We start from the raw sequence: 17,668 nt of genomic DNA, 5'->3' as shown, positions 1-17,668 counted from the left end.
TTTATCACGCTTATTTTTACCTGTTTCACGTATCAACTGGTTACTCACACAGAACATTAATGCGAATTCCATAAAGTTGAGCAAAGCTAAACCAACGCTGTTTGATACAAACTATGCAACTATACTTGACGCGAATCCAAATACGAAAAATTTCTTTTTTTCCCCCCGAGGTTTTTTTTCCCCAGGTTTTCCCCAAGAAAAGAATCTTTCCCCAAAGTATTCCCCTCAGAACCCATTTCCCCAAAATTTCCCCAGAGAGCACCAGATTTCCTCAAAATGGGGAAATGTCCCCCAATCTGGCAACACTGCACCTGAGAGTCCGGACTGGTGGTACCAGGAAACTCAGAAAATTCCGAGAAAGTTGTTTTCGCCTTGTGTCATCCATGATGTACGTTCACAACACTACATGAAGCTGATTGCTTCTCCTTTAAAGCTCTAGATAGTCGGTCGCCAGTCGCCAATAGGCGACCATTTCATTGAAAGTGTCTACCAAAAAGTCAAATCTCAGTCGCCAAAAGTGGTGACCATATGTTTATTTGCTAAACATCGTATCGTATATGTGCTACTAGTACTACAACACGCTTTAAATCTTTAGTACCAGTCGACTCCACCTTGAAAATGCAATTCAAAGTAAACTCCTTTAAGGGGTTTTATTTTTGCTTTGAACATAAGTTTTTTTTTTTTTTTTTAAATGTGGCTGTCAAAAGTGGCTGCTATTTTTTGTGGCTCTGTTAGCTACACAGGTAGACTACTATTTAGAATTCTTAGCCTGGAGCTGTACTCTCTGTGCAGTATTTTTTTTTTTTTTTTTTTTATAGAAAAGTGCTCTATCTGCATATCTACAACATAAATGTATGCTTAGGAAAAGCTTGCATCTCATGACGTCACCTCATAAACCTTTACTTCCGTTCCGTATCAACAGACATTGTACAGATCCTACATCGCCAACGCTCTAATGGTCGCCATTTTTTAGTTATTCAAGATGCATTCGCACTTGAAACTAGAGTGGAGAGGGGGGGGGGGGGGAATCAAAAGTTTTTCGCTGTCCATACGCGTGTACTTACATAAATACGTACAAATAAGTCAAAACTGATTCGTTGTCGATTAAAGTAGAAGTTTAGGTTGAGCGAGAAATTTTTCGTGAATATAATATTTCCCTTTCTTTGTGCAATCAAGTAAAATGTGCACTCAGTATTTGGCATTAAAACTGTATTCTTGCAAACTTTTTTTTTTTTTTGTTCTTGGAACGGGAAAACTTACTTTATTCTAAAGCCATCAAAACCCTTTAATGCATATGCATACCATCCATATGGATTATTTTTACCAAAATTAAAATCAATCTCTCCCCTTGCTTTGAAAAAATGTATTGGATTTTTTCCCCCGTCGAATGTTTTCGGGGGAAGAAAAAAAAGGTTTATAAATCGGTAAAATGGGTAGAAAATAATTCTTAGAATATTTGCTCATGGGAAGGATTTTTTGCGGAAAAGAAAAGCCTTTAATCTTTTCAAATAAAATCCGTTTCTGCCTTCTGCTCTTGTACCCACAAGCTGAAAAGAAAAGAAAAGAGGAGAAAAAAAGCCTTCAACCAAAGATGAAAGTAGTAGTGCTAGTGGGGAAGAGTTATGGTATTTTATGATCTTTATCATTCAGATAGATATGTTTATGAAAAAGAATGATGTCACTTAATTTTTTTCAAATAATAAATTTTTAAAAAATAATAAATTTGTTTAACTTTTTTTCTAAAAACTTTAAATATTATATGTTATTGAAAAGTTTGAAAACATTAAATATTTTCGTAATAAGACATGGCAAATATTTATCAATCCTACAGCCATCGAGCTGTTTGAGTTCCTAAAATTAGAACGCTTAAATTCACTCTTAGTTTCACGATTTTTTTTATTTATTGTTTTTATCCTTTACTCGTCGGGATTTATGAAACACTGTATTTTTTGAAAAAGTTTCATTTTATTGTACGCACAAAGCTCTTGTGAAATCATTTTGCTAGAGTTTAAATATTCATTTTGTTTAACATAATAAGACAGGGTTCGTACGGGTCATGGAAATCCTGGAAAGTCATGGAAAAAAACTAAACAAATTTCAGACCTGGAAAAGTCATGGAAAATTAATATTTTCATTATAAGTCATGGAAATTTATTTTAAGTCATGGAAAAATGTCTTGTGCAGTAAACAAGTAACAATAGCTAAAAGAGCGCTAGAAATATTGAGTGATTTAGTAATATTGCATACAAATTGAACGATCTCTAAAACAAATCCGAGTTTTGGAATCCAATTTCATCTGCTTCTGTAACAGCCGCTCACCTTTTTTTGTAATGTGATATTACTTCTGGAGCGTCACTAATTGTGAATTCACCATTATTTTCAGCACTTCTTATATTTTGTATTCTGTAGTAGTGGACTTGCACATTCTTGATTTTGCCACGCCCCCCTCAAAAAATGTATTTCAATTGCATCCGAGTTCGTTTCAACTACTTGTAAAAAATTCGTTATTAAATTTACCAAAGTTTATCTTAATGTGTTGAAGGCTTTAGAAAATGAAGACTTTAGTCAGCAATAAAAAATTGAAATAGGGGAATTCTAATACTCTAAAACAGTATTGCCTTACATACAGCTCGCAAAACTGATCCTCGTGGCCAACTGAAATATCTGGTTTAGAAAAAGGAATTACTGAAAAACGTAGCTTTATTTTAATGAACGCGTATACTGTCAAGTTACGTGGATGATTAGATGCACTATTGACACCAAAGGACAATGTTATTATGAATTAAATTTATTATAGGAAACTTAGTAATGACTCATTCAATTTTTGTCCCATGCATTCGGTTCTATTTATTAAATATTTGTTAGACATTTAAACATCAGTGTATTGCATTCACTGTATTTTTATTTTGTTTGAATTTGTATGTTAAAGACAAATAAGAATAATTTTTATTAGTTTCTGCAGTGTGCACTGATTTTTTTTCAGTCATAAGTAAGTGCTCCAACGAGGTAGTGGCACTCACATAACAATTTTTCTAATGCCCATTTCCGGAAATTGTCAAGTTTTACATTAAACAGTATAATTATCTTCGTATAACAAGGTCATGAAAAATTTTATGAAGTCCTGAAAAAGTCTTGGAAAAGTCATGGAAATTTTTTATCCAAATTAAGTATGAACCCTGAATTGTTTCTAGTGTCTAAGAAAATTTGGTTAGGTTTTGCATTTCATGAAATAACATAGCGTAGTCAAAACACATCGAAAAAGGTTAAGTAAAGCTGTACTCAAAGTTAAGTTCCCCTTCGCATTGTTTTTTGGTTTCGTTGTACCCCTTTGTATTTTCAACTCATTCTTTTAAAAAAAAATATCCTTGTAACCCCGAACCACAGTTTTTCTAACTTTTTTCTTTTAAATGAATGTGAAAATCACATTAATATACTGTCGGTCGGTTAAGTTGCTGAATTTTTGATTCTAATGGTATTCAGTAATATCACCAGAAACTCTGCATCGGAAGCAAAATATGAGGCATTATCTTCAAATTAGGGTAACGGTACCATTAACAGACCTTCTTAAGATTTTGCTCTCAGGTTAACTCAATTTTCTGAGCCTTTTAATGTATTTAGACTTTTAAAACTATTTTTCTCTTATGCAACTACATCTTATTTAACATTTGGCTGCTTCTGGATCCTCTGAATTAGTTAATTCTATTTTTATTAGCTCAATTTCGAAAAAAGGTCCGACCCCAGTAACAGACACCGAAACTTCTGACGATACCCAGCAACGGATAGGATGAGAAAAGGATGAGTAATGGACGAAATTCCAATTTTCTTCTCAAAATATGCAAAAGTTCTTTATTTTTAGAACTATCACCTTATTTAGTTCAAATAAACATGAAACGGAAGCTGACCTCGTGGTGGTTGTTCACAACCTTCCTCCACTGCCTTGCAAATACCAACTGGCTCATAAACTTCACTCTGATAACACTAGATGGTTGCATGCACTGTATTCATGACTCGCAGAAACATCAGTTTTACCCGCCTAAAATTCTAATTATTTAAATCCGACTAGTGATTGCAATACCGGCAAACCGAATACCGGTATTTCGAGCAATTTTGTAATTTTGTAATACCGGTATTTGCGGAGGTAAAACATCGGTATTGTCGGTTTTAGCTGAAAATAATAATTAGCTTTAATTAAAAAATTTTCAATTTAACTTACTAAATATCTACTTAAATCTCAAATGTACATTTCTTTTTCCATGATACTGAGCCAAAATCAATCAAAAATTTGCCTTCGAAAGCACGAACTAATAGAATATCATTATATCAACGTAACGGAAAGATTGCAAAATGATAGTGTCATTACTGGATAGCTAAATCAATCGCATTTTCGTGGGGTTTTGTGCATCATGTTTTTATTTTTTCCTTGTCCCTGATCACTGATTTGTCACTTACCCTTTTGTGAAAGTTTATTTTGAATGTAATTTTAAATGCATTTGTTCTTTGAACAATTTATTATAACCATCAATTGCAGTAATACTTTATGATTTTTAGAAAACATTTTTCTCAACTGTGCTAAATAATCTCAAATACTTATTCTTGTTAGCGTAACAAATGCTAATTTGTTGTCACCAGTATTGGTTTGTTGTCCTGAGTCGTCTTACATAGTGCCTTGAAAATTTGCATAGAGGTTGAATATATTTTCAGATATTTAGATAATTATAACTAAAGAATTTTGAAAAGAAAACGAAAAAGAGAAACTAACACGATCAAATTTAGTCAAGTTTATCGTAAATTTCAAACCAAAGACCTACTAATAAAAAGCAAACACAAACCACTCCTGCTCAAGAGAAAATGATGTTAATATAGGAAAAGTTTTGTCTCTCAAAAAGAAATAAAGAAGCTATAAATTGAATTATAATGATACTAGTACACACAATACAAAAGAAGCACACACACACGCAAAAGGATTTATCCAAAAATTACACATAACAGACTGAATTATTTGAAGATAAAAATGACTTCTAGGCAATTAGAGGAGGTAGAATGCGGATTTTTAACAGTATCACCGACTTGCGTGAATTCAGAAATTGTATTTTCATTTCTAGGAAAGTTGAGCACTAAAATGAGTTCTAGGCTTTGAGACAATTCAAAAGATGCGTTACATTTTTTACTAGTATTGATTTTTGTTACGACATTTGTTCCTTCTTTTTATGTGTTTGTTCACAATACGTTTTCATAAATAATACGATTTATGTACAGAATTATGAAATGTGGTAACAAAACATTGTGTTTTCAAGCAATTTTTGAAAAATTACAAATACCGGTATTGATACCGGTATCACGTTTTAAAAATACCGAATACCTGGTAGTGAATTTTGGGTACGGTATTGCAATCCCTGTTTACGACTGTCTGTTACTGGTGCCGCTATTCTACCTGTAAGATAAATTCTTCAACTAAAATCAGAACAAAGAGGCTTTTATGATTGTTTTACTTTTCTAAGCAATCAACGAACTGCTTGTTACTCTCTCTTGATCGAGGTTGATGTTCCTTTGATTTTTGGACTCTGAGCCTCTGCGAGCAGCACTGTCCACCGGCCTCTGCAGGTGCACACTCCTCTGAGCCTAGTCCTCCACCAGTAACACTGTCCACCGGCCTTCGCTCCTCCTGGGTGGTGGCGTCCATATCCTACACACTTATCCACAGTTCATACACGAGCACATACATACACCTACACTCACACACGTCATCGCCCAGGAAAGGGACATAATCGCGGAGACCCGTATACCAAAGGACATTTACGCCGATGCTTACAAGGAGGGTCATGCTTCAGAGGTTGTTTGTCGTACATTGTATGCTGTTTTTGTTTAAAGAGCATTGCGAAAAGTCGAGAGGGTAAGGTATAAATAAAGTCTGTTCTGGCGAAAGGGAGCCATTTGTAGAAACACGAAACGTGATGAGCAGGGTCCTATCACAACTCGTGAAAAACGTAATTTGAATCCGAGGTGTCAAATGTCAGATAACCTATTTTTCTTCTTCTTTTTTTTTTTAAATTTTATAATTTCTCTTATTTGAATAAAGTGAAATAATCCTTAATACTAGAGATGCCAATTTTATTGCACAGATATTACGAAAGAGGCTGCGTAATGTTTTAACAGAAATCAAATTATTCCAGGAATGACTTCTCGAGTGACAAATAGAAAACGTAATTGATAATAGTGCCACGGGTGACGTGTCTAAAATAAGAATTAACTCGTAATATGTCGTTAAAACACCTTTGCTAGTTAATTAAAGACATTTTGTCGTCATTTGCTGTCAATGCCGACCTGGGCAAAGCAACAAATCTAGAGACCTATCTAATTTTTTTAGTCCCTTTTCATAGAGGCACTATTCAGAGAACTTGATTGTCAGAGGTTGTAATTTATTAACCATATACAGTAAAATCCCTCCTAACGGACACCCCTCTTATGCGAACAAATTTTAATTTCCCGATTCCAAGGCAAATAACATTATTAAACCCCTGTCCTGCGAACACCCTTCCTATTAAGGACAAAAAAATTGTCCCGTTGGTGTCCGCATTAGAGGAGTTTTACTGTACTTGTTTTAAGTTCCGTAATTTTTAAGATAGTACTTCACATTTTTTGCCCCATACTTTTCTAGAATTCAGCATGTGTAATCAGTATACATGAAGATTCAGTTGCGAAAAGTCGCTCTTTATTTAGAAGTACGAAATTTTATTACTTTCAAGATCGTTCTACTTTTCAAAAATACTTATCGAAAGACTGAAGAAAAGAGGCATCTGCATTCGGTTTCCCGCCGTGCTTTCGAATGCAAAATAGAACGCATTCCACCGTTTCATGATTCTCTAGAAACCACCGTTTGCTTCCCCGTTATTTATTCGGATATTTATGAGTTTTTTTCGCATTCGGCTCTGTGGCAGGGGTAAGACAGGCGATTTAAATTCAGAAAGAGGGTTGAAAGCATATTTACATAAACATTTGGGGGATTTTCGGTCGGAATACTTTAATTGCAAACTCTCAAAAGGAAGCATTTAGAAGAACATCGGAAAAGGGTTTCATTGAAATTTCGATTCAAATAAAGTTTGAAATTTTTATCCATGCTTATATTTTATTTACAAAGTTCGATTTTCTCCATTCTAATGTTTGTACTATTCATTGAGTTACTCTCTTAGTAAGTAAAGGTATCTTTTTAACCTTAAAACTCATCACTTAAGGGAATTTTTTTCCCCTTATGTGCTGTTGTTACTTTTCTTTGCTTGCAATTTTTTGCGTACAGACCTATATGTTTTTATTATTACCAATTTAATCGGTATTGTCGAAAGAATTATTCATTTATATTTGGTCTTTAAAAATAAATCTTAAAATACTTTTTTTCTGCAAGCTCTAGAAGCTGAGAAACCAACATCTGATCATACCTGAAGTGTTTGTGATCCGAAAATTTTGGGTTACCGTTTCCGAAAAGTTTGAGCTGTCTGCATTTTTTAAAACTAAAAAATTATTATTTTAAAAAAATGTTTTTTTTTCCTCCCAATGATTTCAATTATTTTTGTATATATACGAGTATATGAAGAGTTTTTTTGGGGGGGGGAGGGGGGAGGCGAGCTTCTTCAGAATTTCCGAAAATTTCACACTACCTTCAGAAAATTTTACTTGAGTCCTCTATGACCCCTGGATCAATTTAAAATCTTGGCATCTTTGGAAGTACTTATTTGATTCGCGAAGCATTTGTCTCATTGCTTTGAACTTTTATAAAGTTAGACACTTAACACAACTGAATTGTATATTACAAGATATGCAATAATTCTCTAATTCTGAATTTATAGTTTTTTTTTTTTTTTTTTTTTGAGCAATCACGATTGCTTATTGCTTTCATTTGACTGTCCTTGACGTTACGGTTCCTTTTTCAGCTTGGACCAGGGCTGCAGCACCACCGTCCACCGGCGGCGGCGCGGCTGGTCCTGAGCACTGTCCACCGGAATCCACTTTTGCTGGGCGGTGGCGTCCATGTCCTACACACGCATGCTCATATACACTCCCCTACGTGCGCACGCCTTTACACACATACACACGCCTACGGGCACACACGTAAGCCTACACACACAAATATACACACGTAACCACCCAGGAGGAGGGACATGCTGGGGGGGAGGGGGAGAACCGTTTCTAGAAACAATAACTCTAATCAGTAGGGTCTTGTCGCAACTCGTGATTGCGAAAAACATAATTTGAATTCAAAGTTTCGGAATTCAAATTCGAAATAATTGGGGGAAGTAGGTCACAGATTTTTTTTTTTTTTTCCACGTTTAGGTACATACAAGTATTGCAAGAATTTTCTTCGTGTGAACATCAGTATTCCTTCTTATTTCTGCTCACGTATTGTTTATTACACGCGGTTGATCTAGTTTTTATGGTTTCTTAAAAGAGTTTTTACGATAATTTTTAACGAAAGTTTCACCCCCTGCCTTCGAGAAAAGGGAAGAAAACTAAAAATAAATTATTCAAAATATTTTATAAAACATTTTTTTTTTTTAAACTTACTTAACGGAATAAGAAACTGTGCGCTTTTCGTTTAAAAGCAAAGTTGGTCATTAAAGCAACCAAACCCTTGTTGGTCACTTTTTTTACTACCTACTTTTCCGCAAAACTTTTTAAAAAATAAAGGAATTGAAAAAGGTGATTCAATAAAGTAACAACGAAAAAAAAAATTATATGGTATATCATTATAAATACTGAAAATAATGAAAAGGTCAAAAGTAGATAATAAATATGGAAAAACAAAAGTAGAAAAGTATGCTTATGAAGTCAGTAAATGTTTGTTGATCAATCTGATTTTCTTCCTAGTTTAAATGAATAAACATATACCTTTTTGATATCACGATATAAGCTCCGCAAAGACCAGTTGTTCTGTTCATTGTTCATTCTGTTATAATATTTTGTTTCTATCATTATTGTAATAACTTGGTGTAAACCAGTTATTACACTTTCTAGTATATCATGTTTGGCACCCAATTATCCTCAAAAACAGAATCTTATTCATTTATACGTATCTCGCATATTGTTGAAAACAATTTTTAAATGTGTTTTTACTGCTGTCATATTCCAAAAGCGAAAAAACCGACATTTAGGCATTGTTGAATTAAAATTTTTAGCATTCCTGCAAATATTTATTTTATTCACGAAGCATTCGTGACATAATTTTAATTTTTACAACGTTAAATGTTAAATATGATTTGCACCGAAATTAGGTTTAGCTAGGCAAAATAAAAAAAATTATAAAAATTATTTGCTTGACACCCGATTTTCCTCGCAAAAAGAATGAATGTCTTCATTTTAAACCATTAAAAAATCTGTAGATGTGTTTTGTCAGCTGTTATACTCTGAAAGCTGTAAAACCAACATACAGGCATAATTTATTTCTGAGTGTGGAATTATTGCGAATTCTTTTTTGATTTGCGAAGAATTTGTGTCTAAATTTTGAAATTTTAAAAGTTATGTACTAATTATTTATGCTTTTTGTAATGCAATGAAATCCTGCTATTCCGGAATCTATTTAACTGAGATTCTGCTTGTTTCGAAACTTTTTTTTTTCAAAATTACAATCGAAAAAATTACCCGAAGAGATTTAAATGTGCTAAAAGCAAATAAAAGCTAATATGTAATACAGTATAATTCTGCTAATTCGAATTCCGTTCATCCGAGATTCTGCATAAGCCGAGCAGGTGTGATTTTTCAAAATTACAATCCAAAAAAAAAAACCCGAAGAGGTTTAAATGCACTTAAAGCAAAGAAAAGAAAAAAAAAAAGAACAACTTTTTCTGCATGCATAATTTGGTACACGTTGATGAATTCACGCAATAAGTCATGAGATAAGATCTATTCATACATTTACAGCATGAATCTCTTCTTGAATTAGTGGTAAGATAGTCACTTCATTCAAGATCACATCCATTATTCTAATGAAAAAGGGTGTTGCTCATCCGCGTTTGATGGTTTTTGAATCCGATATATATATATATATATATATATATATATATATATATATATATATATATATATATATATATATATATATATATATATATATATATTATAAAGAGAGGGCGGATTTTTGTGTGTTTATATGTTCGAGGTAATCTCCCTAACCACTGCACTTATTTGAAAAATTCCTTCCCTATATGAAAGGTGCTTTCTTACTGAGTGACATGGGCTATAATTCGAAAAAATCCGATTAATAGTTCTTATTTTATTCCAACTTAGGCCCAAATTTTACATAAATTCCCGAATATGGGAGTGAAAATTACTTGCACATATTAGTATTATCTATCGTTGAAAAGGGTAGAATTTTCCGCGTTCTAAACAATTTGTTTCAATGCTATAACTTAATTACGGTGGGAGTAATTTGCGTTTGAAATTTAGGCACTACTTTCTTCAATCTATCAATAAACAGTAAAGGAGTTGTCCCACAATTTTCTTTCCGACACCATTATAAAAAGCGACATTTTTTACTCCAGATCTCTCTCGACCTCTGGTCGAAAAACTGAACTTCTATCTTCAAAGGAAAGAAAGTTACAAGCGTTTTTATTCGGAAAATGTCATTTTGATTCAGGTTGTCAACCACTTTATTTTCGTGTTTCCACTCTTACGCTTTTTGAATCCATTGTTTCTTTCCTTATTTTGCATTTAATTTTAAATGTTATTTTATTTCGTGTGTCCATGGTTACGCTTTTAAAGTCCATCTTTCGCATTTTAATTTCTAAAAGTATTTTAGAAATGTCGTCATTTCTGTCGACATTCTGTCGTCATTGTTTGGAAGGGTAATTTTGCATGGTGTTTTTTTTTTCCCCCTTTTATTTAAGCCTGATTGTTGAACATATGTCACTTGACACACATTTATTCTCAAGGTAGATCGGGCAAAGCCGGCAACGCAGCTCTTAATATATAAATATTTGAAAGCTACTGTGAATGTGATTTTATACTTTTTTGTTTGTTCGGAGAGACATTTATTATTTCCAAAAAAAAAACATCCGCTTCACTCGCAAAAGGGCTAGGTTCCGGCAGCGTGGTCGCATGGCGCATTAGGCGCTGAGCAGTTCAGTCTAGGATTATTGTTTTAAAGCAACCGTAAATGTAATTCATTGTTTTGGTGATTTATTTTCAAAGAAAAGAAACTTTTGATTTGTTTTTATCCAAATGAAATGTACGACATTTTCTTCTTCTTTTCTGACGATGATTTTTAAATGTTCCACGGGATGTTTTTTTTCTCCCCCCCCCCATCCCGTTGGATGGATTATGATAGCGTGGTTGCTGGGCGAGTTAGGCGATAAACAATAGAGTTGCGAAATTATTTTTACATTTGAAAGGTATTATTTGATGTAATTTTTTGTTTATTTGGCGAAATATTTTAAATTGCAGTAAAAACCGCTTCACTCGCCAAATAGAGTTTTAAAGCAACTGTAAATCTAATTTAATAATTTGACGAAAAGTTTTAAATTCCAAAGAAACTTTAGTAGGTTTCTTTTTTGAAAATGTGTGTACGCATTTTATACAAAGAAAAATGATAATTTCACATCATAGGGGGAGGGGGCGTCAATTTTTTTTATTCAACGGACTTCCATTACATTTTTAGCACGAGCATCGTTGTGCGGGTACTGCTAGTACATATATATATATATATATATATATATATATATATATATATATATATATATATATATATATGAGGAAATCTTTAAACCGTTTACCTTTAAATCGAAGTTATACTGTGTGTGTATAATAAATATCGTACTTCACACATGTATCGAAATTTCGACTAATCCGAATTGTTTGTGTTTCGAACCGTCAGTTGCTCCATTTAATTCGGATTAGAGGGACTCCATTGTAGTTAGTTTCACTTTAGTAAGAACTTAACGGAAAATATAAGTCAAATATTAATGGATTTTTTACATAAAATAAGTTATTTCGTATTTTATTACGAAAACTATTCTAATGACAGTAATCATGAAATAAAATCCATTGAAGTACGGCCGCCCGACGGAATGTTCCATGATAGTTAAGCTAAAACCTGTTTCATACTTACGACTGAAAAGAAACGCTGTGCCATCTCTATCGGTCATCTACTCTGAGTGAGTATTTGTCTTAGCGATATATTTAGGATCACTGATCAGTTTGGCGTCTATAGTTCTCCTCAGGACTGTTTGCATTCAATGATGGACGAGTCCACTTCAAAATCGGTTTAAAACATAAGAAGCGACAAGCGAGGGTTGCTATTATCAGGCGTTGAGGAAAAAAGGTTTTTTTTTTTTTGGGGGGGGGGGGTCATCATTGTTTGTTTGCCATAAGAAATAAATGTAATCTGAAAACTCGCTCCAAACTCCCCTATAATGCATATACTTTAGGAGACTTGATTAGCCGATTGCTTTTACTGCCCTTCCCATTTCATACACATCCGATATTTTTAAAACTCCACCGGGTGCCAACAGCGCTAAGGCGAACTATAGACGTTCTTCATTCAGGTAGGGTCAAATTTAATGCTTAAAAATGAATTTTTGTCTTCTTCTCTTTTCAGATAATCCGTGAGCGTTTGTACGTGACAGCTCAACGCAGCTCCTTCGTCTGGAACACTCATCCGGGTGCTTTGCCCATCCTGCCCCAATTCTCCGACGTCTTGCGGGACTTCCCTTTCTACCTGAATGCCCTGGGCGCGGAGCCCGGACCCAAGTTCACCGCTGTGGTCTACGTCAGCATGGCTGCCAGCTCGGCGCATTCAGCTTCGTCGCCATTGCTGAGGCTAGTCAAAACGGTCGCCAAGTCGGCGTACGCAGCCAGGGTAAGTTTTTGCTGTTGTCATTTATTTTTTCGGTTGCTCTAAAGCAGGGGTGACCATTTTGTCTGTTATTACGATCGACTTTATACGTTGGCAGTGTGTGGCGATCTGCTTTCGATACTCTTAACTTGTTACAGCGGGAACAGAAAGTAATGAATCGTACAAGACAGCGGTTAATTCCCCCCCCCCTCAAAACCCATGGTTTTCAGCTTAGTGCATCGAAAAATGCTATACATGTAAGGTCACTTATGACCGGGGATATCCTCATGGATAAGGCATCAGAGGGTAAAGGGGTTCGAAACCCATTGCTGAAAAATATCCACTTAGAACGTCCACCTTTCGTCCGTTTGTCCACAGATTCTGTGATTGGTCCCTAGCAATTACCATGAGTAGGTACCTGGAGACTTATCTTCCCCGTAGGAATATGCCTAAATTGTTGAAATGGTGCTGCCATCTGTCAGTCGTTGTCAAAGTCTGACAGGCTCTTAAGGGATTCATACTCACAAAAGCCACTCCCTTCGGACTTAATCCCTACTTGATACGCGATCAGTTATTTCAAACGGCGTCAGTAACTACAGCAGGACCTATGGCCGAACCATTTTGCTCTGGGGATGATTCTGGCTATCTTTACCACTCCTATACCCCTATACGCTTTCAGAAGAAAATCATGGTTGGTCTCATGAGCAATATATATATTGGACCGGGGTGGCCTGTTCGGTGAGGTTGTGGACCGGTAGCTGGAGGGTTCCAGGTTGGATGCCAGCCAGATCGAACATCCTTCTTGATCGCTAATTGTGACTTGGGCACGTTAAATATGTGGTGGTCACTAAGATGCTCTATCATTCCAAATCAATACCCCTTGGGGAGGAGGGGGGGACCAAGCCCTGTTCGGCTTATGGTTTATCTCAAATTATCGAAATATACCTTAAGTGGTTTAGGCAACAATAACAGTGTATATCTAAATATATAAAAATGGAGTTTGGTAAATTTGTTCCCTAAGATCTCAGAAACTACCCGGCAGATTTGGATGAAACTTTCGCCGTTTGTTCAGTTTGGTACTGGGGAGGTATATAGACCAGTTCGAAAAAAATCCGATTGATAGTTCCGTTTTTATTCCAATTTTAGTCCAAATTTTCGCATAAATGCCCCAATATGGAGGTGGAAAAAAACGTGCACATATTAACATTATATGTCCATCGAAAGCGCCAATTTTTCTGCTGAAGATAGCATCTGTTCGAAGTTTCTAAGTTGTATAAAAAACGAGTTATGGGCTTTTTTGTTCCCTGTTCGAAGGGCTTTCATCAACCCAAGTCAGTATTTAGTGTGTCATTTCAACTCCCAAGAATTGTTGTATTGTTGAATATTTTTGCGTTTCGTCTGACTTTTTGAGGCTTTTCTCAAGTCAAATCTTAAAGTAACGTTTTTCCACAAGATTAACTAAAATAAATGCATTTGGCTCATCATTTTACTTTTAAACGGAGCTTATGTAATTAATGGTTTATTATTATTATTTATGCTGATTGGACACTTGCTCACTATATCCAACCAACCAGCAGAAATATCGCCAGAATTTTTTCAGAAAGATTTCAGTACCTGATGCATTTGGCAGTTTTTTTCCACTGTCGCTGTTTTTGAGCCCAAAGACTACTTAATAATGTTTCTCAGCTTTCACCATATAAACAAAATATCGTCAATCAAAGGTACTTAAAAAAAAAAAAAAAACTGTGTAAAATAATTCAACAACTAAATTAGGCAAATCCAAAAACCGCACAAAAACTTCCATTAATTTTTCTTTTTGCACGATTTCAAACAATCGCCAAATTTTACTACTTATTTTGGAAACATTTCGGATGAAACCGTTTAGCGCCATTTTATTTTGACCAAAAGTATCTCAGCATCTGGCAACAATATTTCTAGAATAAAAATTAGTAAGGAGTTGGAGTATTATCGAAAGTGTCCCAAAATGATTCTCGCAAATTTGGTAAGATTTTAAATCGCACCAAGTGCTCACAAAAATTGAAATTTCCGAAAATAACTAAAGCAAGTGTAAGGGGAACACGGGCGGCTACATTTTTTAAAACAGTTCGTACATCAATAGCCATACAGGAAGGTTTTAGATTTAAAAAAAAAAGTACTAACAGAGAGATAAATCTTTTTAAACATGTAAAGTTTAATTTCATATTTCGGAAATTCTTCAAATTTGTATATGCTTAAATGTCGTGCTTTCGTTTCTAATTGAATACTATTTTGTTCTTTATACTTATTGCTATTTTAGTTTAATGAGTAAGGAAGAAGCTCGATTTTTAATCACGTCAAAAAGGTTTGTTTTAAATTATTTCGCTTTAAACAGAAAACAAGGGCAAGTAACGATTGTTTCTCATAATTATTACTGACCCAGGCAACGCCGGGTATTTTTGCTAGTATTTATTAAATGAAGCTGAAGACAAAAATCGGCTAGTACGTACATGTGTACGAGTATACTAAGCGATCAATCAACGACAAGATTAGGCATTTCCCATTAGAAATACATAACATATACTACATAGTGCATACCAACGAAGAAAATCTTAACGTCTAAATCTCTGAAACAAGATTTTTTAAAAATTCTTGGTGTTATTTACATTGAAAAAAATCAGCAGATGTATGTGTAAGTTAGCTGTAAACTAGCGGATGTGTACATCACATGACTTCCTTTTACACCAATTCAAAGAAAAAAGCGCTTAGGAGTAAGCAAGGAAACACTTTAATTCTTTTCACCCCTAGTTCGTCACGAACCGATGCAAAAAAGCGTTTTGCAAAGATTAAATTTCCCAATATCGACAATTTTAACGTGATTCGATGGATAACTCTCTAAGTATTGCCAATAGCTTCAAATTGAAAACAAATTCAGAATTTTTTTTTTTAACAAATTGCCAAATTTGTCGCCAATCTGGCGATATGCTGTCAAATTATAACAGCACGTGAGTTTGCATTGATATTAAAACTGGTTTTCCCCTAAAAAAGTGTAAAAGGCCCCTTTTGGGAATATCGGAATACAACCAAACGGGGAGGCACTACACCCCACTAGGAGTCTACATACCAAATTTCATCTTTCTACGATATCGTTCTTGAGGTATGCGATATGAGAAATCTCCTCCCCTCACTCAGGGCGTCCATACATTCTAGGGCATAGTATGCACGTGCGGTAGCGTCGAAAAAACCACTCAAATTCCTTCGGAAGTGAGCAAAATGGAAAATTAGGCCGAAATTTGAGGAAAAATTTTTTTCGCGCATACAATATTTCCTTTACTGTGTAAAAGGAAGTAAAAAGTAGTTCAATATTTTACGTAGATCGACCAGAAATTTTTCTGTGGTCAACCTGTTGGTCACTCCTGCTCTTGAAGAATATTTCTTGGTTTCGCTGTCCAACTATTTTCTCAAATTATAATTATTTTTTGAAATATTTATTTTATTTATTTTGGTTTTTGTATGTAAAGACCTGAAAAAAACTTAACTCCTAGAATCAAGTTTCAAATTGTTTGGCGCCCAAATTCCTTCAAAAATAAATAAATAAACAATAGATTTGCGGAACTATTTACTTTTTAAAGCTACTGTTTATGTAATTTGATGCCTTTTTTGTTTATTTGGCGAAACATTTTTAATTGAAAAAAAATAATAATTGGAATTCTGAAATTTTGAATTCAAATTATGTTTTTCGCAATCACGAGTTGCGACAGAACCTTATTCATTGGAGGTATTGTTTCCAGAAACGGCTCCCCCCCCCCCCCCCAAGTCTGCCCCTCCTCTTGGGCGGTTACGTGTATATAGTTATGTATGTGTAGGCTTGTGTGCGTGTGCATAGACCTGTGTGTATGCATGTTGGCGTATGTGTAAGCGTGAATAGGCGCGCGTGTGTGTATGTGTGTAAGGGCGCGTGTGTGTGTATGTGTGTGAGTGTGTATGTGTATGAGCGTGTGTGTGTGTGTAGGACATGGACGCTACCGACCATGAGAAGCGGATTCCGGCGGATAGTGCTCAGGACCGGAAGAGCTGCACCTGCAGAGAACGCTGGGGTTGAAAAAGGAACCAAACATCAAGGACGGTCAAGTAAAAACAATTAGCAATCGTGATTGCTCAAAAAAATTTTTATTTATTTATTTTTTTTTAGAAAAATCAGTAAATGCTTTTTTTCTGCTATTGTACTTTAAGAGCTGGGAAACCAAAATAATAATAATAATAATAATAGAATTAAAATCTTTAAATCCTTGCAAATACATTTTTGATTAGGAAGCATTTATCATTATTTTATTTATTTATTTTTTTACCGTTAATTAAATAACTATGATTTATATCAGTGGTGCCCAACCTTTTTTCATCCCAGGGGCGTACCTCATACCAAGATTTTTCTCGCGGGCCAAAACACATGTAAAATTAAAATACGTATATTTATAAATTTTTAGGTTAAATGGTTCTATGGGAAAACACGCAAAAGGAAGGAAAACTACAAACCAAGAACTACTGTTATTATTGTTGCATGCTTATTTTACTAATACGAAGTTTCGAGCTGTTTATAGAAACCAAAAACTCTTTGTCTTCTAAATTTACAACAAACAATTATAATACCGAATAAAGAACTCTGTCGGCAGGTTCTAGATAAAGCTCTAGACTTGGAATTGGTCGCCACTGGCTTCCAAAGTCACAAAAAATGGTAGCCACTTTTGGTAACCTTTTTATTTATTTATTTATTTATTTTATTTTTTTTATTTATTTTTTTTTTAAACAGCTTAGCGCAAAAAGTAAATAACCTATTCGCTACTAGTAATATTAACAAGAAATTTTAAAATTTTTTAA

General features: G+C 34.5%; 1 protein-coding gene across 1 annotated transcript in view; it reads left to right on the top strand.

Moving 5' to 3' along the window:
* Positions 1-17,668, top strand: part of LOC129230506 (exostosin-1-like) — a 488,007-nt gene that overhangs the window by 428,352 nt on the left and 41,987 nt on the right. Inside the window, exon 4 of the mRNA XM_054864907.1 lies at positions 12,581-12,841. Coding sequence (XP_054720882.1) covers positions 12,581-12,841 — 261 coding nt within the window. The remainder of the gene's footprint in view (positions 1-12,580; positions 12,842-17,668) is intronic.

This window comes from Uloborus diversus, chromosome 9 (genome assembly GCF_026930045.1).
Source record: "Uloborus diversus isolate 005 chromosome 9, Udiv.v.3.1, whole genome shotgun sequence".
In the NCBI taxonomy this organism is placed as follows: domain Eukaryota; kingdom Metazoa; phylum Arthropoda; class Arachnida; order Araneae; family Uloboridae; genus Uloborus; species Uloborus diversus.
Note: the sequence above shows the minus strand (reverse complement) of the source record. Positions and strands in the feature narration are given on the sequence as shown.